Here is a 23,226-nt window from a genome sequence, read left to right as displayed (position 1 = left end):
CATCTGGAAGATTATTTTATCCGTCCCTGGACATGGGCCTAGCTCTCGGCCCATAACTAATGTGCGAGAGAAACTACTGCAAGCTCATCGCATGCTACCAGTAGTCTAGTACTGATCAAAGGTTTAATTTGTGTGTAAGAAAAAACTTATATATAATTTAAAATTTGTTTAAATCTGATCAATATGATTTTTTCTGAATCAAATACCTGGAAAGTATATGTCTGGTGTAAACTTTTAACTTGATCAGATTTTGTAATACTTTCACTTAAGTTTAATATCATGAAAAAAGATTTAAGATATTTTGTAGTCATTATATTTTTGGAGGATAGCAAATTGCAACACTCAAACACATTTGGCTATATGAGAACCACGTTTCCTTTCTTGCAAATCAGCACCTCTTTTTTGTCCCGACTTAAAAATTCAGAAAAATAAAATGCCAATTTAGTAAAATAGAGAATATTTTTCACAATAATTTTGTGTGTTGTACAAGAAATGAGGTATTTCATTTTATTTTATTTTACTTTTTTCCTCTACAAGCAAAAACACACAACTACACAAGGATAAAACCTCTTGCCGTTGGGTTTATTTAGCTTCTTTGCAATATCCTTAATTTCGTCTCCGTCAGTAGCAGTCTCCGCCGGGAATATTTTTTTTCCGGTAGCTATGCTCCGAACCGTCTCTTGTTTAGCTTCGCGCAGCTCGTCCTCTCTATTCTTTCGCTTCTTTCGTCAGTTCCCTCGCTCTTACATGTCTCTCACATCGTCGACGGCAGCTCTCCGTGTCCCCAGTCGCAATCTTCGCCGAATTTCCTCTCCCTCAGTCGCCGGTAGACGTCTTTTGCTCCGACGAGGTTTGAGGATTCCCTCCGCCGCAGTTCGCAGTGTCAATGGGCAGTTCTCTCGCCTCTCTGTTCGCGCCGTCGCCACACAACCCGCTCCACTTTATCCTGGTTGGAATTTTTCACATATACTTCTTTTTTTCAATCTGTTTGAAGTTTAATTGCTAATTGATTTGTTCTCTTAATTCGGACATGTTGATTTGTGGCACTTGTGAAATTGTGGTTCTTACTTTAGGATAGGTTGTGAATTGTAGATAGGTGTGGTCCGTGTGGTGCATTTTTCATCTCATGCTTTGTGTCTACTTTGTAATCAAATGGAGCCATGTGTAACCTCTGCTGATGCGTGATTTTCCTTATTTTTGGTTGTTTGGATTCAGATGTAGGTCAAGATGAGGCTGAGAAGCTTGGATTTGAAAAAGTGTCGGAAGAATTCATCTCAGAGTGTAAATCAAAGGCGATACTCTTCAAACACAAGAAAACTGGTTGCGAGGTGATGTCTGTGTCAAATGAGGATGAGAACAAGGTCTTCGGTGTTGTTTTCAGAACTCCTCCGTAAGTTTACTTCATAATAATTTTTACTCTCTGTAAATTTGACCTGAGTATGTATTAGGCAATTGAAATTGGTACCTAAAGCTTCACTCCTTGAATTTAACTAATTGAAATGGTCAAGTTTATCTCTACTCATCAAAGCTTTTTTTTTCTGATTAGACCTAGTCATTTCGTTTCTTCTTCTAATATATTGGTACTTGTAAAGTGGTCTAAGTTTTGGAGGTTACAACTTGTCAAATTACTTAACGCTTTGTTAAAAGTCGATATGAGCAACTGCACTTTCAGTAGATATTGGTCCCACAGGCACCTCCTTGTGAAAGACTTGCAAAAACTAATAATGGAAGCAATTTTAGATCATAGTTTCGTTGTTAATGCAGGAAGGATTCCACTGGCATTCCGCACATACTGGAACATAGCGTTCTATGTGGGTCAAGAAAGTACCCGGTAAAAGAGCCATTTGTTGAACTACTCAAGGGAAGTTTGCATACTTTTCTAAATGCATTCACATATCCTGATAGGACCTGCTACCCAGTTGCTTCCACCAATACAAAGGTACAATGAGCCAAACATTAAGTCCTTCTTTTGTTGTCCTCAGTGGGCTAACCTCTTTCTTTCTGTTATTGTTATCTAAAGTGAGTCTATTTCTGATCACAACTCATCACTATCACTATCTATGGTAGGATTTTTACAATCTTGTCGATGTATATTTGGATGCTGTCTTCTTCCCCAAGTGTGTGGATGACGCTCACACCTTTCAGCAAGAGGGCTGGCACTATGAACTTAATGATCCCTCGGAAGACATATCTTACAAAGGTTTTATTTACCTAGGATTCCATTTTAGAGCTCTTTTCCTCTACTTTTCTTAGTATCGATGATATCTTTTAGTTTATCAGCTACTTCAGATACCCACTCATCCTATCTCATTGTTGATGTTTGATTTCAGGTGTTGTTTTTAATGAGATGAAAGGGGTCTATTCACAGCCTGATAATATTTTAGGGCGAATTGCTCAACAGGCAAGTATTGTGTTTTGCTTACTATAACTAGAAGTTTCTCGTTGTTGGTTTAACCTGATCTTGGGTTTTGACCTTATTAATCAACTAAATGATATAGCCATCATGAAAGAGTCGTTTGGACACTTGGAACAAAAACCTTGTTAGATAATCTGAGACATATTTGAATTTCCTTGATATAGTGGTTCTGATGAAATCAGCTACTACTGTTTTCACTTTTATTAGGCCTTATCCCCAGAAAATACATATGGTGTTGACAGTGGAGGTGATCCAAAAGATATTCCTAATCTGACATTTGAGGAATTCAAGGTTTGTTAGAAGTCAAATTAATATGCTAGTATATTTCTTGTAATGTGTAACTTCTGATGCATACTAAGTATATTTCTTGTTTTGGGACAATTTTAGGAGTTCCACCGTCAATATTATCACCCAAGCAACGCCAGGATCTGGTTCTATGGAGATGATGATCCCGTTCACCGCCTCCGTGTCTTGAGTGGTAAAGATTGATATCTCCTTTGTCTTACTAGAAAGAATCCTCATATTTTTTGTGTTTGTCGTCTATGTCGATTTGAAATACATCTTATCCCTGCGTTTCTTATATGTGCAGAATACTTGGATATGTTTGAAGCAAGTCCATCTCCCAATAGTTCAAAGATTAAATTTCAAAAGCTATTCTCTGAGCCTGTCAGACTGGTTGAGAAATATCCTGCTGGTCGAGATGGTGACCTTAAAAAGAAGCATATGTTGTGCGTTAACTGGCTATTGTCTGAGAAGCCCTTGGACTTGCAAACTCAACTTGCACTTGGCTTCTTGGATCATCTTATGCTGGGGACTCCTGCTTCACCACTAAGAAAGATCTTATTGGAAAGCGGTTTAGGAGAAGCTCTTGTCAGTAGTGGGTTGTCAGACGAACTCTTGCAGCCCCAGTTCGGTATTGGTTTGAAAGGTGTGTCCGAAGAGAATGTTCAAAAGGTTGAAGAGTTGATCATGGATACTCTGAAAAAGTTGGCAGAAGAAGGGTTTGACAATGATGCTGTGGAGGCATCCATGAATACAATTGAGTTTTCTTTGAGGGAAAACAACACAGGATCTTTCCCTCGTGGTTTATCACTTATGCTCCAATCTATTGTAAGTTAATATGCATTTTATGCTTACGTGTATGTCTATTCAGGTATCACTCCTTATTTGATTATTGTTTTTTTTAGTCAAAATGGATATACGATATGGATCCTTTTGAGCCATTAAAGTATACGGAACCATTGAAGGCCCTGAAAACCAGAATAGCTGAGGAGGGATCCAAGGCTGTCTTTTCCCCACTGATAGAGAAGCTTATCTTGAACAACTCGCATCGTGTTACCATAGAGATGCAGGTGATCTTTTACAAGTTTCTCGTTGCTATATAATGTTTCTTTGCTTTTGTGCTAACACTAGTTTTGCCAGCCTGATCCTGAAAAAGCTACTCAAGAGGAAGTGGAAGAGAAAAATATCCTGGAAAAAGTTAAAGCAGCTATGACAGAAGAAGATCTTGCAGAGCTAGCACGTGCTACAGAGGAGCTGAAATTGAAACAAGAAACTCCTGACCCTCCTGAAGCATTGAGATGTGTCCCAAGTTTGAACTTGGGTGACATTCCAAAAGAACCTACTTATGTTCCCACCGAGGTTGCTTTTGTTTTTGTTGTATTTCCTTATTTCCCGAGCTTGCGAAGTTTACTGATATGTTTTAAACAATAGGTTGGAGATATTAATGGTGTGAAGGTTTTGCGGCATGACCTTTTCACCAATGATATTATCTATACTGAAGTAGTCTTTGATATTGGTTCGCTGAAACATGAGCTTCTTCCACTAGTACCACTTTTCTGGTATGATTAAAGATTTCTTATGATTTCTTTATGAGTTTCTTACCAACTTTTTCCAGAAATGTGTATGGTGGGAATGCTAAATGAAGAATGTTGTTAGATTCTCTGCCATGCATTTTCAAAAGCATGGGAATTTTTTTATATTTTAGGGTGTACGTTGACAGCTGTAATAACGAATGTTTTACTTCTGTTCATACTGTATTGATATACTAACTCTGATAATAAATGTATTTTGACAGTCAATCATTACTGGAGATGGGCACAAAAGATTTGACTTTTGTTCAACTTAATCAGTTGATTGGAAGGAAAACGGGAGGGATATCAGTTTATCCCCTTACATCATCAGTGAGGGGTAAGGATGAACCATGCAGCAAAATTATCGTACGCGGAAAATCCATGGCTGGGCGTGCTGACGACCTTTTTAACCTGGTACTTTGTCATTTAAAAATCCCTTGCTTTAGCTTATCGCATTTTTCTCTAATTTTATGTATGTTGGCTTATGGGATATATAGTGCTGCCTACGTGATCACGATCATGTTTTCTTCGGTCTCCATGGCCCTGTAGTTAGTTTGCTAAATGTAGTTTACCAATTTGCTTGTGTTTAGATTTGTGTATGTTAGGTTATGGGATGTGTAGAGCTGTCTACCTGATAGATTTTTCTTTTGCTTGGGTCTCCATGAGATACAGTGCAGCTGTTACTGTGAGTCTGTGACACTGTGTAGATCTTTATTTTTTTCCTGTTTTTCCAAAATACAAAAGCGCTGCCTCTCTCATCTCTTTGCCCTTGTCTCTTTCTTCTCTAAGAAGTACTTGATGTTTTCTCGATGTCTTCGCTATGAGCCTATGACTACTGGATTATGGTAACAGTCACTCTGACTGCAAACCTGTTTTTTTCTGTTAAGATATAATGTAACCTTGATATAGAAACAGTTGTAGCGTATGGTGATTGAAGAACTTTTCAAAATGTTCAGTGTCTTTCATGAATCAGTACCATGATCCAACTAGACATTTATTCAATCCCATATTCGATTTTTTTTCTGTCAAACTTCTAGGTTGGCTCTTATCTTCATTGCTTTTTGTCTTCCTGCAGATGAACTGCTTGTTGCAAGAGGTTCAATTTACAGATCAGCAGAGGTTTAAACAGTTTGTCTCTCAAAGCAGAGCACGGATGGAGGTATGTAGTAGGGGTTTTCTTTTCTGTCTTTGCATGATAAGTGGAACTTGAAAGTAGTAGTATAAACATCACTTCACATTCTATGCAGAACCGATTGAGGGGAAGTGGTCATGGAATTGCTGCGGCGAGGATGGATGCAATGTTGAACATTGCTGGATGGATGTCTGAACAGATGGGTGGTCTCAGGTTGGAATTTGATAATTGTTTATTTAACTTTTAATTTGGCCCTTATTTATATCGTCTTCTCTCTCTGGTCTTGATCTCTGTTGAGAATGAACTTTATTCACATTTTAGAGTTTATCTCTACTATTCTTTTGATACTTGTAGAACCTAACAAAGTTGAGCATCTCTCTTTTGTAGCTATCTTGAATTTTTACATACTCTTGAAAAGAAAGTGGATGAAGACTGGGAAGGAATTTCATCCTCGCTTGAGGAGATCAGAAGATCTCTCCTTGCTAGAAACGGTTGCATAGTTAATATGACTGCTGATGGGAAGTCTCTCACAAATGTCGAAAAATCTGTTGCAAAATTTCTAGATTTACTCCCTGAGAACCCGTCTGGTGGGCTTGTCACTTGGGATGGTCGACTTCCTCTGAGAAATGAAGCCATTGTAATACCAACCCAGGTAAAAAAAAGACGTTTATATAGTAATATAGAATGTGGTTGGGTTTATTATTTTTGATACAGTAACTCGCTCTCATACTCCCTTTGCAGGTAAACTATGTTGGAAAAGCGGGTAACATATACAGCACCGGGTATGAGCTTGATGGCAGTGCGTATGTTATATCAAAGCATATTAGCAATACATGGTTATGGGATCGTGTTCGTGTAAGTGGTGGTGCATATGGAGGTTTCTGTGATTTCGATTCGCATTCAGGTACAATAACTGCTTTCTACTCTCTTGAATATGAAAAGAGTTACGTCAATTAATATATTCTTCTATTGGCCATATCTTTGTTCAGGAGTATTTTCTTACTTATCGTACCGGGATCCAAACTTGTTGAAGACACTTGATATATATGATGGAACTGGAGATTTCTTACGTGGCCTTGATGTGGATCAAGAAACACTCACTAAAGCTATTATTGGCACCATCGGTGATGTTGATTCATACCAATTACCTGATGCCAAAGGTTATAGCAGGTAAATGATGTTATTTTATTTTGTTTCTGTTTGCCTATTTGAACAAACATAACGGATCCTGAATCAAAATTGTTGAATCTCTTTCACCCAGTTTGTTGAGGCATTTACTCGGAGTAACTGACGAAGAACGACAAAGAAAGCGTGAAGAGATACTAACAACAAGGTTGGTTAAATTAAGGACATTCTCTCAATAAATTTTCTTCTGCATCCTAACTAAAAGTGTTAATTAACTTTTGTTGTTCCACAGTTTGAAGGACTTCAAGGATTTCGCACAAGCAATAGATGTGGTTAGAGATAAAGGTGTTGCGGTGGCTGTGGCATCCGCGGAAGACATTGATGCAGCGAACAATGAACGCTCCAACTTTTTCGAGGTGAAGAAAGCTCTCTAAACAGATTGGACAACTTTCAGTAATACTATTTACGATTGAGAATCTCATTAGATTTCTCTTGGTTTCTTTTCTACCGGAGTCAATGTCTTGTCAAAGCTATATTATTGAATGTCCAAACGTTACGAATTTTCACAGTAAATGAAGCATTTTCACAACCAATGTCCAACCTTAAAATAATTTACTCATTTTCTTCCCTTTCCACATTGCTCTTTTTGGTCAGTTTTAATTTTATTAAAAATTGATAAAAGTACATATGCTAAATCGCCAACGGGAAAACAAAAACCCCTGAAAAATTAAGTTGGCGAAAAATGCTGAAATTTCCGAAGACAACAACCCTAGAAAAAAAAATCCAAGTAGTTTCGTAATGACTTATTGCATTGCGACAAGACAAATGTTACGAAAATATATTAGCATGTGTTACTTTCTATTAGATTCTTTCGTAAATTCATTTTTTCCCATTTTTCCTCAAATTTATTTAGTAAGTTTTCCACTTAGTCTAAAATACTTTCATAGATTCGTATACATCATTCTATCATCCAGTTTACATTTTCATCGCACAATACAAAAATATTAGGGCCTGCCCAAAATATTATGTAGTAACTACGAAAATTTATGGAAAATTTAAAACTAGGAAAATGGAAATGAAGAAAAGGAAAAGAAAAAATATATATACACTTGTCTAGAAACGTTCATATGCAATATATGTTACCACTAAAGAATGAAAGTATGTATATAGGGAAAATATTGTTTTCAGATTTGTAACCCTAATAACCACAAAGTCCTTACTCCTTGGAGGAAGCATCATCAAGCTTTGAAGATCAAGTCTTACTTCCTATGAGCACCTCCAACGCTGAAATCCACTCTCAGGTTCTTATTTATATTATTTTAATTATTTAAATGTAATTATTATTATTTCTTAATTAGAAATAAAAAAACTGACTAATTACACAGTATCACATCTCATATGGGTTTCTCATCACAGGTGCTAGAGTTCTCGTTTTAGAATCGTATCTTTTCGGTTCTATTCGCTCTCTTACTAGTTTTTAAATTATTTTTATTATTTAAGTTATAAAAGAAATATTTACAGTCTCCGTTGGAAGTGCTCTAAGATCCCAAGCGATATAGAATAGATAAGAGATAATGTAAAAAATTCTAAATTAATAAATAAACAATATAAAATAAGAAAATTTTTGGTCTCAAATCGTATTAGTGTCAAAATAACAAAAATCTATAAGATACTAATTATTTTACAAATATATATATATATATACATATAATTTCATTCATAACATAAATTAATAATCATTTAATTTATGTAGGTTACATATAAATATAATATATATCAATGTCAGCTTTCAGTTTTACTTTTTAAAATAATATTTTGTTAAATTACATCACTAACTTTATTCTATAAAAAATATTATGTTATGTCTTAAACTATCTTATTGTAGTATCGTCTATAAATCTTCATTAAAAATAGCCAAAATTTTCTGTAAGTTTTTTAATTTTTCTGAATATGCATCATTTTTCATTTTGATAGTATCATAAACTGATCAAATACAACAATTGAGGTCGTTATTCATACATTCAAATTTATTTATACACTTTGTATATAAGTGAATTCACTATAGTCTAGGTTATTTATTGTAACATAATTTGATTTTTCTTCTACATATTCAATTTTGAAGTTCAAAACTACAAATTTATAACATCCCAAACATTAATTTTATTTAGATTAAATTGGTGTAACTCATATTTATTAAAAACAAATTAAAAATTAAAAAAAAAACTCTTTATATATTAATAAATATTAATTTATAGTAAACCAACATACTATAAAGTAACAAAATATTATAGTCTCACACTATTAATTTCTAGAGATTTTACTATATACTTCTCCAATTGTGTTAGTTTACAAAAATGCATGCATGTGCTATTTAATTTACTTTTGATTATAAAAATTTTATAAGGCAGAGGAGAATAAGAAAACGTACGGTAAGTACAATATAATGTTTTTTTTAGGTTTTTTTTTGATAAAAATGTAAGTAATTATAATAAGGACATTGTTAAGAGCATGAATGGTAACAAATCAATATGTATTCATGTTAGATTACAAAATCAATGCTCACCCAGTTGTCATCAACACCAATAAAGCAACAAATTCCACCAGTATTACATATCTAATCAATCATATACACAGACACTTATATAAATACCGTATGAAATGTCCTTTGACATATCAAACATCCTTTTGTTTTGTTTTGTTAAGGGTTTATACTATCAAGTTTATGAGCTGATCTAACAGAGATTATAGACAGCACATTTGTCTCTTTGGTTAATTATGCAAAATCTTACGTCCACATTCGTCTCTCCTTCCATGATCCCGATCACTTCTCCGCGGCTGCGACTGCCACCACCACGATCAGTAGTTCCCATGACTACCGTTTGCATGGAACAATCATACAAGCAAAAAGTGGTTGTGATCATGGGAGCCACCGGATCAGGCAAGTCATGCCTCTCAATCGATCTAGCAACTCGTTTCTCTGGCGAGATCGTCAATTCCGACAAGATTCAATTCTACGATGGATTGAAGGTCACTACGAATCAAATGAGCATCCTTGAGAGATGTGGAGTCCCTCACCATCTCCTTGGTGAGCTCCCTCCGGATGATAGCGAACTAACTACCTCCGAATTCCGCTCTTTGGCGTCGCGGTCCATCTCCGAGATTACTGCTCGTGGAAACCTCCCGATTATAGCTGGTGGATCAAACTCCTTCATTCATGCTCTCCTTGTCGACCGTTTTGACCCCAAAACCTATCCATTCTCTTCTGAGACATCCATCTCTTCCGGCTTGAGGTATGATATATATTGTATATAGATTGTTTGTTTGTGTTGACGTTTATATACGTTCCCAAAATGAATTCAAAGTTTAAAAACATTTTAAAGGCATCTTAGTGTACACTTTCACATTCTAAACGTCAAAAATATTTAAAACCAAACACAAAACTGTTTTATACTTTTATGTCTAAAATATTATGCGTTTTCTAAAATGTCTATAGCTTATTCATTTTGTGTAAAATCCTTTTGAAATTTATGTATTATGAAAGGTACGAGTGTTGCTTCCTTTGGGTGGATGTCTCAGTGTCGGTCCTGTTCGAGTACCTCTCGAAACGTGTCGACCAGATGATGGAGTCAGGGATGTTCGAGGAGCTAGCCGGTTTCTACGACCCGAGATATTCCGGGTCCGCAATCCGAGCCCACGGGATTCACAAGACCATAGGAATACCCGAGTTCGACCGGTACTTCAGCTTATACCCGCCTGAGAGAAAGCAGAAGATGTCCGAATGGGACCAAGCAAGAAAGGGGGCGTATGACGAAGCTGTCCAAGAGATCAAAGAGAACACATGGAGGCTTGCGAAGAAGCAGATTGAGAGGATCATGAAGCTGAAAAGCAGCGGATGGGACATTCAGAGGTTGGACGCTACGCCGTCATTTGGAAGATCGTCAAGAGAGATTTGGGACAATACTGTTTTGGATGAAAGCATCAAGGTTGTGAAACGCTTCTTGGTGAAAGACAAAGTGTGAGTTATTTGTTAGTGGATTTTTGATTTTGGAAAACATAAACAAAATTATGTGTTATGAAATCATTTAATTCTATTGTTTTTTATTTGATGTTTAAGATTTTTGCACCTCGATTTGTGAAAATCATTCAATTTTTGTTTATTTCTAAACTAAAATATCATATATTATCTATTTAAACATGATTCGGTCCATAATAAAATACTATGCATAATATCAATCGTCAAAATCAATTGGAAAACTAATTAGTTGTCCATAGTTGTGCAAACATCATCTAATTCAAAAGAATATATTTTTTCCTAAAACATCAAATAAAAAGGAAAAACGGAGGGACTATATTGGATTATGGATTTAAAAGTTTTTTTAAAATCAAAATCACGTGTTATAATAATTTCTAGAATATGTTGCACTATTAGACACTTTTTGGGAATTTTTCTACGTTTTAGGCATTTTTCAGGATTCATGCACTTTCCCTTGTGTAATAATCCGCATTAAATTTCAAAAAGAGTCTAATTACATAATATTATTCTTATACAAGTTGAAATTTAGTATTATTCATTTAATAATCTTTTGTTATTTTGCATGGAACTTAATAAATTTGGAATTGTTTTACGTAGAAAAACAAAACTCAAATCCGAAGTAAAACTTTATTTTTAAAATCTATACTTGCTAGATATCCTCTTTGATTTTAAATCATATACATATAGGTTTTAACGTCATCAAAAAGTATATAAATTTAAATAATAAGGTTTTTCCTCGGATTTGATCAATGAGGATTTTCAAATCCTACGATCTATAAACCAATTACATCTCTAAGCCTTTAGTTTCAATTTTCCCGCCATTTATATTTTCCAGTTAAGGATACAAGACTAGAGAGATTTTATTTTTGATTAACAAAATATATATACTAACACTCCAGCAGCTACATGTTGACCTTGTTGAGTATCTTTGTCAATAATTTTAATTTGTAGATTTATCAAGGTCAAAGCTACAAAAATGTCTATTAACTGTTTCTTCTAATTATAATTATAGTTAACATGTAGCTGGAGTGTTCATGTTTTGAAAAATTATATACTCTCTTGAACATGCAATATCCGGACTTGAAATAACATAGTGGTAACTGGTAACATCAACATAAATTAACTACTAATTTAAGCTATATATCATGGTCACTTAGACTTAGGATATGATTTATACAGTTTAGGAAAATCATGTCCCAGTCTAAACCTTGTTTTCTCTTTTATACAATTTCATGTGATATTCCAAATTTCCAAGTAGTTGGTAGTTTCGCAGTTTCTTACTAATTGCTCGAAGAAGGAGATTAGTTCCGATTGTTATATAAACTTTGGCCGTTGTGAAAAACACATGGATAGGCTCAGTCACCTTTTAATATACTTTGGTCATAAATACGAACTGTAGCTAGAGTGATCGACCTGTTTGGCTTCTTCTTCTTTCTTTTTATTGCTTATAATATTAAAAGTCATGTTCAAACTTGGTTATATATGATAAGTGACAACAGAGAGAACCAGGTTCATTTAATTTTAGATTCAGATGAACAAGAAATGTGAATTTATGATCACAGACATAAGATGAGTTGCTGTGTATCTTCTTTAGTCAGTACTGGTCCTTTTGTCTAAGAAACTGTAACAAAAACAAGAACAACAGATATTAGAAAGAAAAAAAAAAGATGGATTGTTTTAAAAGAATTGCCAAAGGCATGAAAGAGGAAGAAACATATATAAGTAAAGATAAAATGTAAGATGAGACAGTTTCACAGATCCCGACCTCAACTGAAAATAAAGCTCACCAACTAACAGTCTACTGTAAAAAAAAAAGTCCTTTAAAAAGTGTGGATGACAAAAAAAAAAAAAAAAAAATGAGTCCTTAAAAAGTGTATTTTTACATTGTTTGACTTTTTCTTTTTCATCTGTTAGAAAACTCCAGCTCCTCTATTGACTTTTTTTTATGGCAATCAGGTGACCCAGTACAGAATTCTCAAGAATCAAGATTCATGTAATTTCGTTATGGTCATGTATGTGTAAGATATATTGTAGGGATTCTTAGGGTTTAATCCGGTCTTTTGTTTCATGGAAGATCTATTAAATAAATATTAGTGTATTATCTCGTTAGAATATCATTTTTTTTCTTTCTAATAACCTGTATTTTATCGGATTTGAATTCGGATCGTGAAACGATATTTAATAAAACATACTTGGTTACGAGTACTAGTTATAATCACTTTTTTTCTTTTTATATCTAAGTATTGCAATCAAAATTTTCTTGGCAGTCAAAATTATTTTAATCTTGACATAGAGTTTTCTACATAGTAAAAAATTATCTTAACATACAAATTAATAGTAGGAAGTGACATAGAAACTATCTTAACATACAAAATCAACTTATCTTTACATTTTTCTAACTAGCTAATCAACAATGTAACAAAAAAATATTTGATTATTGATTGATAGTGTTATTATATATTCATACAAATGAGAAAAGATTTGAAATGATAGGCGAAATTTTTATTGAAAAGTTCTATCAATTTTTTTAAAAGTTTAGGACGACCCTATTCAGGACTATATATGATCATATGGATTACAATGGTCACTGAATAAATTATTTTGAATTATATCATTCCCTCTTGATTTGTCTTAATAATTCCTAAATAAATGCCTAGGTCAGCGAATTCGTTGTTGCATCAGTCACTTAATTATTACTCGATGATTCCTTTTATTACTAAAATTTATTGAAAATGGTCCCATTTATTGGAAGAATAAAGAAGTAGTTACACTAAAATTTAATTATAGTATATGCTTAAATTTGTAAACCGTTCTGGCCATTTTGTATATATATATACATATATGGGCTCTTTAAGACGAGAATTGAGTTTAGTTGTTTACAATTGGTTTTAACTGTACGGACAGTTTAGTTGAGCTTTAATGGCTCATTCTCTATGGTGCTATATTATGGTTTTAACACATGTACATTATTTCATAATACATATGTCATTAAAATGACATAGAGGACAAAATCTGTTGTTGATGTGTATCTGATCAGTGGAAGAAACTTACACATGCATGGAAACTTTCAAAAAGACAACTAAGCATAAACAAGAGATTAATTAGACTTAAGCTGAGTTAGTCTCTATATGACATAATTGATGTTTCTACTAAGCAAACCCCAAACTGTTATTCCCTTTCCAGATTCAAGCATTATTTGATTCGTCATTGATTTCATGGTCTTGGTGATGATACGAACCAAAAAGTTGTATAATTGGTTTATAAGATGTAGGTTCTTACAAAATTGACTATGTAACAAAATTATAGTATTGTTTTAAACGTAAATTAACGAGGCGCTTCTAGACATGTTCCGACAAACATATATAATAGTACAGATGATTTTATAGAATGTAGTTAATCGATGTATCTTCTGCTATAGGTATCTCTAATTTATTGTTCCGACCACCACAATTCTTTTCTAAGTATTTTATAAATTGGTTAACCATGTATCTTCTGTTGTGTAATTATAGCTAGTATCTTCATTTGAAATATTGTAAGGAATAGTTTGTCTAATTGCTTATGATATTTGACCATCTAAGTAAGTTTATGAACTAATTGTTTTTCAAAAAAGGTTGATTAACCTTAATTACGTGATAGTTTTAACATTAAAAGATTTCAACACTATGTTCTGGATGTTAACATATCCATCTCAAAACCATGATAAAACGCGTACAATGGAAGGGATCAAGCTAATTTGACAAATCTCTATTCACACCTCAACCATTCATATATATACCCTCGATATATGTCACATCATTGGTTTTAGCTTTTAATTGATTCTCATAAAATATAAAACCCAATTACGAGAAAAGACTTGTTCGATGGTTCTCATAGACCCTGACCAAATAAGACTTGTTCCTAAACAAATCGAATTAAATAGAGTTGTGGTTTACTCATACTTTAAATCGTTTTAAGAAAAAATAATGACTACTGTTACGTTGCTACTACGTCATAACTACCGAAAATGATTGCGTTTTCAATTGCTTTGAAAGGAAGCCAAAAAGGCAAAAACGGCAAAAAGGGAGAGAAAACGCGTTTGGGAATCTCAACGGCGTTTGTGTAAGAAAATAAAAGCGAAACTCCGTAACGGCGCCGTTATATACCATAACCTCCGTCCGCTCACCAAGGAAAATAAAATCTCAACCGTTGAAATAATCAACGGCTCATGATTCATTCTCTCTCCTTCCCCACCAAAATCTCCTCTGCTTTGTTAAGAAGCGAACCAGAAATAGAAAGAAAAAAAAGCAGAGAGAGAGAGCACACAAAAATCCAAGAGAGAAAAAAATGAGCGAGAGAAAGCGAGAGCTTGCAGAAGAAGCTTCAAGCACAAGCTTCTCACCACTGAAGAAAACGAAGCTTAATGATTCTTCTGATTCATCACCGGACTCTCATGACGTCATCGTCTTCGCGGTTTCATCTTCTTCCGTTGCTTCGTCGGCGGCTTTAGCGTCTGATGAATGTTCCGTTACCATCGGTGGAGAAGAAAGTGATCAGTCCTCGAGTATCAGCTCCGGTTGTTTCACCAGTGAATCGAAAGAAATCGCGAAGAACAGTTCGTCGTTTGGTGTAGATCTGGAGGTGAATTTTCAAAATCAAATAACTCCTCTCTACTTGAATCGATTTAATCAGACGATTTTCTCAGTTTTCGTTTTGATTTTTTATTTCCGTTTCTGTGTTTCAGGATCATCAAATCGAAACCGAAACCGAAACCTCAACATTCATCACCAGCAATTTCAGGTTCATAATCTTTTTGTTTCCCCCCCCCCCCAAATTAGACGTTCAATCGATTTTATTCTCCTTGGCGATTTTTTCTCTGTTTTTTATGGCAGAAAAGAGACGAGTCCAGTGAGTGAGGGTTTGGGAGAAACGACAACAGAAATGGAATCATCATCGGCAACGAAGAGAAAACAACCGGGGGTGAGGAAGACTCCAACGGCGGCGGAGATTGAGGATTTGTTCTCGGAGCTAGAGAGTCAAGACGATAAGAAGAAGCAATTCATAGAAAAGTGAGTCCATTTTTACAATTTCATCATCTCTCTCACGTGTGTTCTTGTTGTTGTTGTGTGCGCTTTGCTTTTTGGGGTTTGGGAAAAATTGGAGTGAGTCCGTACCTAGAGAGAGAGAGAGAGGAATGTGAGTAAAAATGTCTGCGTGCGCATGATAAAAAGATTAACCGACGCGTAGTTTAGCAAATATCCTAAAAAGAGAGAGAATCAGAATCCTAACGAACACACACACTTTGGCACAGGTACAACTTCGATATTGTCAATGACGAACCGCTTGAAGGTCGCTACAAGTGGGATCGACTTTAAGCCATCAAAAAGCAAATACCATCCATGAAGAAGACAAAAGAAAAATAGGTTTTGTTTTTCGTGGTTAACATTTCCACTTGTACAGCTCTAGTCTATTTCTCTTTAAAAACCTATGTTACTAGTTCGTACAAAACAAAACAAAAAACACGACCTTTATAATGAAATTTCGGATCTTGGCTACTAATTACGGTGATTTCGTTGGTTTGTTATGTTTCTGTTTTAAAATCAAAAATGGTTTTGGCAGAGTTTTAAGTGCATGAATATAGAAAGGTGCTTCTTGTTTGGATTCTTTTAAAACATTGGATGCTTAATTATTACAATTATTTTATCTTACTCAAAACTATTATTTTTTGTTTGTCTCATGTCATTCTTATTCTTACACTTGCAGTTTATGTTATATTTAAATGTTTCATGTCATATAGTACCCAATTTACAAAAATATCTGAAACCAAAAATTGATGTTTTAAAAAAAAAATTGGAGAAAAGAGGAAAGGTACATGACATGACGGCACAGTAATACAGTTGGTTTGTACTTCTCTAAAAACTGCGATCATACAAAATACAAATATTATATTTTTTCTATTTTTTTCACTAATATTCTTTTATTTTATTTTGGAATATTCCTCTATTTTGGCACTAAACACAGGGTCCACTTAGTTAAAACCATTTTGGCCTTCATTAGATAAAACCAAAAAGCGGCCTATGCGGAGTAGTAATTTATCCTAATGAAGTGTGTTACTGTAACAAAATATCATCAATGAGTGATACTATATAAAAACGATTACATAGGATATATTTACGTGGATTAGCTTTTTGGTAACGCATTAAAAAAGGTTAATCTCATCATTGCATGGTTCCGTTGGGATTATATTTCTCCTTTGAGGCTTTTTTTTTACCATGTCTTACATAGCAGACACAGCCACGTGCTTCTGTTTCCACATTTATTTTTAAATTATTATATCATCTTCTATTTTTTTGTTTAATTAGTAATTTACAAGCTCGAGTAACAATTAAATAGAAATGTTGGAAAACATTGAAAACGAGAGAAACTACAACCCAAAATACTAATGATAAACAAAACCGGGAAGTGTATCTTTAAAAGAACGAACTTGTGGTTGCTCTAGTTTTGGGCCCTGGGGGCTTTGTTTCAGACCCAATACTTTCTTTAATCTATCGAATTTTTGGATTATTAATTAGAACTGAATTAGGATCTGGTTTCAATATTAATCCCTTAATACATACCTATAAAAAGGTTATTAATTTGAGAGATTGATATTGCAAAAGTTTTTAAGATGAACGAAGATGCTCTCGAAGCTGTACGATCTCGCACATTCTTCGCGATTCTGACTGTGTTTTATTCTATATTTCGTTGTTGTCTTGCTTATTGCAACAAAGGTGACGATGATCATCTGATTCATCCTAGTCATAGTTTACATGTCATAAAAGCCACTGGGATCAACCCTTCCGTTCTTTTATCAATTCCTGTCGTATCTTTCAACGCTAATGCCTTCAAAGACAATATCGAATGCGTCGTTTGTCTATCAAAGTTCATCGACGAAGACAAAGCCAGGGTTTTACCTAGTTGTAATCATTGCTTTCACTTTGATTTTACTGACACATGGCTTCATTCAGACTATACTTGCCCTAACTGCAGAAAGAACGTTGAAGAAATCCAAAATCACGAACTTTCTCTTAGTCCAAACCCTAATTCCGGTTAGGCATACAAGAAGATTTGAGGATGGTTGCATAGAGATGCAGTGGAACGAGATATAAAAATATGGTTTTTTCAAAACCTCTGTTTTAAACAGGTGTTGAGTATAAGGCCCATATCTAATTCTTTTTTTTTTTTGGATTCACTAGTCCTGACGTTCGGTTATCCAAACGACTATCGGTTCCATTCGTTTCGGTTATATAATTTAGTATTCATTCAACTAATTTAAAATTTTGGTTTGGTTTTGGTTCAGTTCTTTAAGTTTTATCATTTAGTATCCATTCAAATATTTTACTTTAGATATTTCAATTATTTTATGGATATTTTTCTTTTATTTTTGAATATTTTTATGATTTTATATATTCTCAAATATTTTTATTATTTAGTTTATAAATAACTTTTGTTTTGGATATATAATTGTATTTTATATCGGTTTGGTACCGATTCTAAAATATCTATTCTGTTTTTTTTCGAATCTTTGGTTTAATGTAATTTTTTTTTTTTTTTACTTTAGTTCCGGTTCGATACATCCGATTCGGTTAATTTACATACTTTTAAAATTTACTGTAGAACAGTAAAACGGCTCGGTTAATTTGCATAGGCCTAGAGTTTACTGTAGAACAGCTGACTCTTTCATGACAGTACAAAACGGTTAATCATATTATCACGTAAATATGTTTTTGTTTTTACCCAATGATTAAAAAGTCAGTTATATTTTAAAAACCCTAGAAGGTGAAATAATTAAATGTAAGTGGCTAAATGCGGTGGAATCAGAGCCGTCGATCTCAAAAAACAACACGGCTTAAGCACGTAAATGGGCCCCACGTTTCGGCCACTTCCCCAAGACCCATTGTTTCAGCCTTAAACCCATTAACTCACTTCTCTCTCTCTCTCTCCGCCTCCTTTTAAGACCAAATCTCTCTCTACCTCTATCTCTCTCTCCGCCATTACCAGAGCTCAACGAGCTCTCACTTTCTTTACGCACACTTGTTGGAACGAAATATATTCATAGAGAAGAAGAATCTCGAAACTCTTGAATCTAAAACAACTCGGAGACTCTGTTTTCCCTTTCCGGAGATCAGATCGGATCAAGATGCAGACAACCAACGGCTCAGATTCGACGTTGGCAACTTCCGGAGCCACACCGCCGAATCAACAAACCCCTCCTCCACCTCAGCAGTGGCAGCAGCAGCAACAGCAACAGCAACAGTGGATGGCTGCCATGCAATATCCACCAGCGGCGGCGATGATGATGATGCAGCAGCAACAGATGCTGATGTATCCTCATCAATATGTTCCGTATAATCAAGGTCCTTATCAGCAGCATCATCCTCAGCTTCACCAATACGGGTCTTATCAACAGCACCAGCACCAGCAACACAAGGCTATTGACCGTGGATCTGGAGATGATGTCAAGACTCTTTGGGTTGGTGATCTTCTTCATTGGATGGATGAGACTTATCTCCATTCTTGCTTTTCTCACACCGGCGAGGTATTATCTTGTTCATTGGTACTCTGTTTTGGATTTAGATTGTTACTTGTAAATATGGTTAAAAATTCATCCTTTTTGCAAATCATTGACATGTTCTTGTGTTTTGATTCATTGTTAAACCAAGTAGCTATTTTAAAAAACTAGTTAGTTGGATTAGATTAGATCCAATGGATATAGAAACAAATAGGGTAATGGAGAACAACTTTGACCTGAAAAGGACAGGACAAGTTCATATTTCGTTAGGCAAAAAGTACTCTTGTACCTTGCCACGTTTAGTTAAAACTTTTCTGGTATGAAAGAGAATGATTGCATAAGATTTTCACTTTTCATGAATAAACTTATATCCAGTTATACATGTGTTCTGTTTTGTTCTTTCTCTGAAGTTTCTTGTTTTTTTTTGTGATGAGCAGGTTTCTTCTGTGAAAGTTATACGTAACAAGCTCACTTCTCAATCAGAAGGGTATGGGTTTGTTGAGTTTCTTTCACGTGCTGCAGCTGAAGAAGTTCTTCAGAACTATAGTGGTTCAGTGATGCCAAACTCGGACCAACCCTTCCGTATAAACTGGGCATCTTTTAGTACTGGTGAAAAAAGAGCAGTGGAAAATGGTCCAGACCTATCTGTTTTTGTGGGAGACTTGTCTCCAGATGTCACTGACGTTTTATTGCATGAGACCTTTTCTGATAGATATCCTTCTGTCAAAAGCGCCAAAGTTGTGATTGATTCCAACACCGGCCGGTCCAAAGGTTATGGTTTTGTGAGGTTCGGTGATGAAAATGAGAGGTCAAGGGCTTTGACAGAAATGAATGGAGCTTACTGTTCGAACAGGCAAATGCGTGTAGGTATTGCAACTCCCAAAAGAGCGATTGCTAATCAGCAACAACATTCTTCACAAGGTTTCTTTTCATACTTCTCTCTGCAACTAGTTTTACCCTCTGATTCTTTCTATTTAAGTGTACTAGTTTTAAGCGAGAGGTGAGCCAGTTTTAATCCATAGGACTCTAGAGCTAACAACTTGTTGCATTCAACAAAGTTTTTGAACTATAAAGATTTTATGTTTTCATTGGAATAGCTGTGATTCTGGCTGGTGGACATGGATCAAATGGTTCCATGGGTTATGGCTCGCAGTCTGATGGCGAATCAACTAACGCAACAGTGAGTTGTCATATTTAGTTATATGTCAGCATCATTCAAGCTCTATATGTTCTTGCTGCTCATCTTAGGTTATTCTACTGCAGATATTTGTTGGCGGCATTGACCCTGATGTTATTGATGAAGACCTCAGACAACCTTTTTCCCAGTTTGGAGAGGTTGTTTCAGTGAAGATCCCAGTAGGGAAAGGATGTGGATTTGTCCAATTTGCTGACAGGTGCTGTCTTCATCTAGTTAGTAGTGTTGGCTTGGCAATCATATGATTGAGCAACCTGTAGGTGCTTATCTCATAGCGAGTAATTCAAAGCGACTTGCCTTTGGTTTTGACAGGAAGAGTGCTGAAGATGCTATCGAGAGTTTGAACGGGACAGTCATCGGCAAGAACACTGTCAGACTCTCCTGGGGACGAAGCCCAAACAAGCAGGTAAAATTTCACTTTGGAGTTGATGCATTCTATCAGTAGAAGAGTAAATTGAGTATTTTGCTAGGGTCAAACTTTGTGAATAGTTGTTTGTTTTGTTATTAAAAGTAAAGTCAGTGGTTGACAATAATAGCTGGTGGAATCTAGCACCTTCCCTTCGTTTTCTATTTTGACTTATGCAAGTGGGAGAATATCTAATACATGTCTCCATGTCCAACTTGTGTCACCAACCCTGAACATGGTCTTATGTCGACATGTTTTGGTCTAGGACTTAACCAAATTGGTTCTGCTGGCAATAGATTTCTTTTTAGTTCTCATAATGTGTTCAACTTGTGGCAGTGGAGAGGAGACTCAGGGCAGCAGTGGAATGGAGGATACTCACGAGGACATGGTTACAACAATGGAGGAGGATATGCTAACCACCACGACTCCAACAACTATCATGGGGAGAATTGAAGAGACTCATCAAGTGATCATCTTCATCATGGTTTCACATATCAAAGCTAAAACCTGTAGTCGAAAGAAGAATTTTGTTAGATGGATTTGATTTTGATAGACTTGTTGTTTGGAGGAGATTCAAAAATTTTGGTTACTGGTTTGTCTCAGACTAATATAAATGGTTGCAACTTGTTGGATCAAAATTCCGCTTACCTTCTACGAATTGCTTATAAGCCCAAAACTTTCTGAAATTAAACAAACAACCCCAAAACTTTAAAATTATATTTATTAACTCACATTAATTTTAAATTTTTAGCTATTAGCCCTTTCTCTCTCACTTCTTCAGTTTTTCTTCTACTCTCAACCTCTCCGGAGAGAAAAAAATCGGAGAGTGAAGATGGAAGAAGCTTTCATGGCGATGCTCTCACATCTTCTCCATCTCCAAAACTCATTAGATCCTACAAGCACTCTCTTCTCTTCCGCATCCACATCTTCACAGTCTTCAACCACACCTTCCTCCCTCCTCTCCACTTCCTCCGCCGCGCCTTTACTCTTCTTCACTCTCGCATCTCTCCTCTCCTTCCTCGCCGTCAACAGATCTTCAACCGAATCCTCATCTTCCTCAGAATCACCTTCCCCTTCCCCTCCTCCGCCTCTTGCCGACGGCGATTACTCCGTCGCTGCCTTCCGTGCCCTAACCACAGACCACATCTGGTCACTCGATGCGCCTCTCCGCGACGCTCGTTGGCGCTCATTGTACGGTCTTTCCTACCCAGTCTTCATCACCGTCGTCGACAAGCTCAAACCATTCATCACCGCTTCAAATCTCTCTCTCCCCGCCGATTACGCCGTCGCTATGGTCCTCTCTCGTCTCGCTCATGGCTGCTCAGCTAAAACCCTAGCTTCTCGCTACTCACTAGATCCATACCTCATCTCCAAGATCACAAACATGGTCACACGTCTCTTAGCCACCAAGCTATATCCAGAATTCATCAAAATCCCCGTCGGAAAACGGAGATTGATCGAAACGACTCAGGGATTCGAAGAACTCACCTCTCTCCCCAACATTTGCGGCGCCATTGATAGTACTCCGGTGAAGCTCAGACGCCGCACGAAACTAAACCCTAGAAACATTTACGGTTGCAAGTACGGATACGACGCCGTTTTGCTTCAGGTTGTTGCTGATCACAAGAAGATCTTTTGGGACGTTTGTGTGAAAGCTCCAGGTGGAGAAGACGACTCTTCTCATTTCAGAGATAGTCTTCTATATAAGAGGCTTACTTCAGGAGACATTGTTTGGGAGAAAGTTATCAATATTAGAGGTCACCATGTGAGACCATACATTGTTGGAGATTGGTGTTATCCTCTTCTCTCATTCCTGATGACTCCATTTTCACCAAATGGCTCTGGTACGCCACCGGAGAATCTATTCGATGGAATGTTGATGAAAGGAAGGTCAGTGGTGGTGGAAGCTATTGGATTGCTCAAGGCTAGATGGAAGATTCTTCAGAGTTTGAATGTTGGTGTGAACCATGCTCCTCAGACTATTGTGGCTTGTTGTGTGTTGCATAATCTTTGTCAGATTGCTAGAGAACCTGAACCGGAGATTTGGAAGGATCCAGATGAAGCTGGAACGCCTGCAAGAGTTTTGGAGAGTGAGAGGCAGTTTTACTATTACGGGGAGAGTTTGAGGCAAGCATTGGCAGAAGATTTACACCAGAGACTCTCCTCGAGGTAAAAGACATGAACAGATCTTGGTCAAAAAATGGAGCTTTCTATCTTTGTTATCATGTAAGAAGCAGATGCTTTCAAGTGTTTAGAACTTTAGATAGCATTGTAGATTCAATCCTCTTGAGAAGAAAGTTTGAGGATTCAGAAATGTTAAAAAGCTGACTTTGTTGCCTAGCCATCCCAACTGTCAGTTTTGTAACTTAGGAATGGGTTTATGGTTTGTTCTGTAACACCTTTTGAGAATGAAATGTATGACTTCTATTGATATGGATTATGGAATCTTGAGAAGCAAGTTTTTCCGAATTTGAAATATTAATAGCTCTCTGTTACTGTAAGTTTTGTGACTTAGGAATGGGTTTTTATGATTTGCTTT

At 35.8% G+C, this 23,226-nt stretch overlaps 6 protein-coding genes across 9 annotated transcripts; all 6 read left to right on the top strand.

The window, feature by feature from the left end:
* Positions 1–373: 373 nt before the first annotated feature.
* PREP1 (presequence protease 1) lies at positions 374–7,161 on the top strand. Of its 2 annotated transcripts, none has more exons than NM_112804.5 (19): positions 374–949; positions 1,216–1,390; positions 1,765–1,939; positions 2,068–2,200; positions 2,331–2,401; positions 2,624–2,707; positions 2,804–2,894; positions 3,006–3,526; positions 3,604–3,768; positions 3,839–4,057; positions 4,130–4,257; positions 4,494–4,683; positions 5,345–5,428; positions 5,517–5,614; positions 5,789–6,053; positions 6,143–6,305; positions 6,391–6,571; positions 6,663–6,734; positions 6,819–7,161. In NM_112804.5, exons 1-19 carry the CDS (start codon positions 664–666, stop codon positions 6,958–6,960), a joined length of 3,243 nt encoding a protein of 1,080 aa, NP_188548.2. In that variant the 5' UTR covers positions 374–663; the 3' UTR covers positions 6,961–7,161. The 2 variants fall into 2 exon arrangements, with proteins under 2 accessions (NP_188548.2, NP_001189932.1); NM_001203003.1 differs by lacking the exon at positions 2,331–2,401 and adding an exon at positions 2,281–2,318 and having other exon boundaries at positions 570–949; positions 6,819–7,113.
* A 2,098-nt stretch (positions 7,162–9,259) lies between these two features.
* IPT8 (ATP/ADP isopentenyltransferase) lies at positions 9,260–10,550 on the top strand. Its single transcript, NM_112803.1, has 2 exons — positions 9,260–9,816; positions 10,068–10,550. Exons 1-2 carry the CDS (start codon positions 9,302–9,304, stop codon positions 10,543–10,545), a joined length of 993 nt encoding a protein of 330 aa, NP_188547.1. The 5' UTR covers positions 9,260–9,301; the 3' UTR covers positions 10,546–10,550.
* Positions 10,551–14,586: 4,036 nt separating this feature from the next.
* KRP6 (KIP-related protein 6) lies at positions 14,587–16,208 on the top strand. Of its 3 annotated transcripts, NM_112802.4 has the most exons (4): positions 14,587–15,176; positions 15,280–15,335; positions 15,428–15,604; positions 15,847–16,208. In NM_112802.4, exons 1-4 carry the CDS (start codon positions 14,883–14,885, stop codon positions 15,908–15,910), a joined length of 591 nt encoding a protein of 196 aa, NP_188546.1. In that variant the 5' UTR covers positions 14,587–14,882; the 3' UTR covers positions 15,911–16,208. The 3 variants fall into 3 exon arrangements, with proteins under 3 accessions (NP_188546.1, NP_001325693.1, NP_974338.1); NM_001338383.1 differs by having other exon boundaries at positions 15,280–15,604; NM_202609.3 differs by having other exon boundaries at positions 14,861–15,176; positions 15,428–15,869.
* Positions 16,209–17,202: 994 nt separating this feature from the next.
* Positions 17,203–17,628, top strand: DNF (RING/U-box superfamily protein; the record flags this gene model as incomplete). Its single annotated transcript, NM_112801.1, has 1 exon — positions 17,203–17,628. The coding sequence occupies one exon, from the start codon at positions 17,203–17,205 to the stop codon at positions 17,626–17,628; it is 426 nt and encodes a 141-aa protein (NP_188545.1).
* An 802-nt stretch (positions 17,629–18,430) lies between these two features.
* RBP47B (RNA-binding protein 47B) lies at positions 18,431–21,356 on the top strand. Its single transcript, NM_112800.4, has 6 exons — positions 18,431–19,113; positions 19,524–20,007; positions 20,184–20,266; positions 20,350–20,480; positions 20,594–20,687; positions 21,024–21,356. The coding sequence occupies exons 1-6, from the start codon at positions 18,715–18,717 to the stop codon at positions 21,138–21,140; spliced, it is 1,308 nt and encodes a 435-aa protein (NP_188544.1). The 5' UTR covers positions 18,431–18,714; the 3' UTR covers positions 21,141–21,356.
* Positions 21,357–21,399: 43 nt separating this feature from the next.
* Positions 21,400–23,188, top strand: AT3G19120 (PIF / Ping-Pong family of plant transposase). The gene has a single exon (NM_112799.4). The coding sequence runs from the start codon at positions 21,520–21,522 to the stop codon at positions 22,858–22,860; it is 1,341 nt and encodes a 446-aa protein (NP_566626.1). The 5' UTR covers positions 21,400–21,519; the 3' UTR covers positions 22,861–23,188.
* The last annotated feature ends 38 nt before the right edge of the window (positions 23,189–23,226 follow it).

Source organism: Arabidopsis thaliana, chromosome 3 (assembly GCF_000001735.4).
Source record: "Arabidopsis thaliana chromosome 3, partial sequence".
Taxonomy (NCBI): Eukaryota; Viridiplantae; Streptophyta; class Magnoliopsida; order Brassicales; family Brassicaceae; genus Arabidopsis; species Arabidopsis thaliana.
The sequence above is the reverse complement of the archived record's forward strand: the minus strand, read 5'-3'. Positions and strand labels throughout refer to the sequence as shown.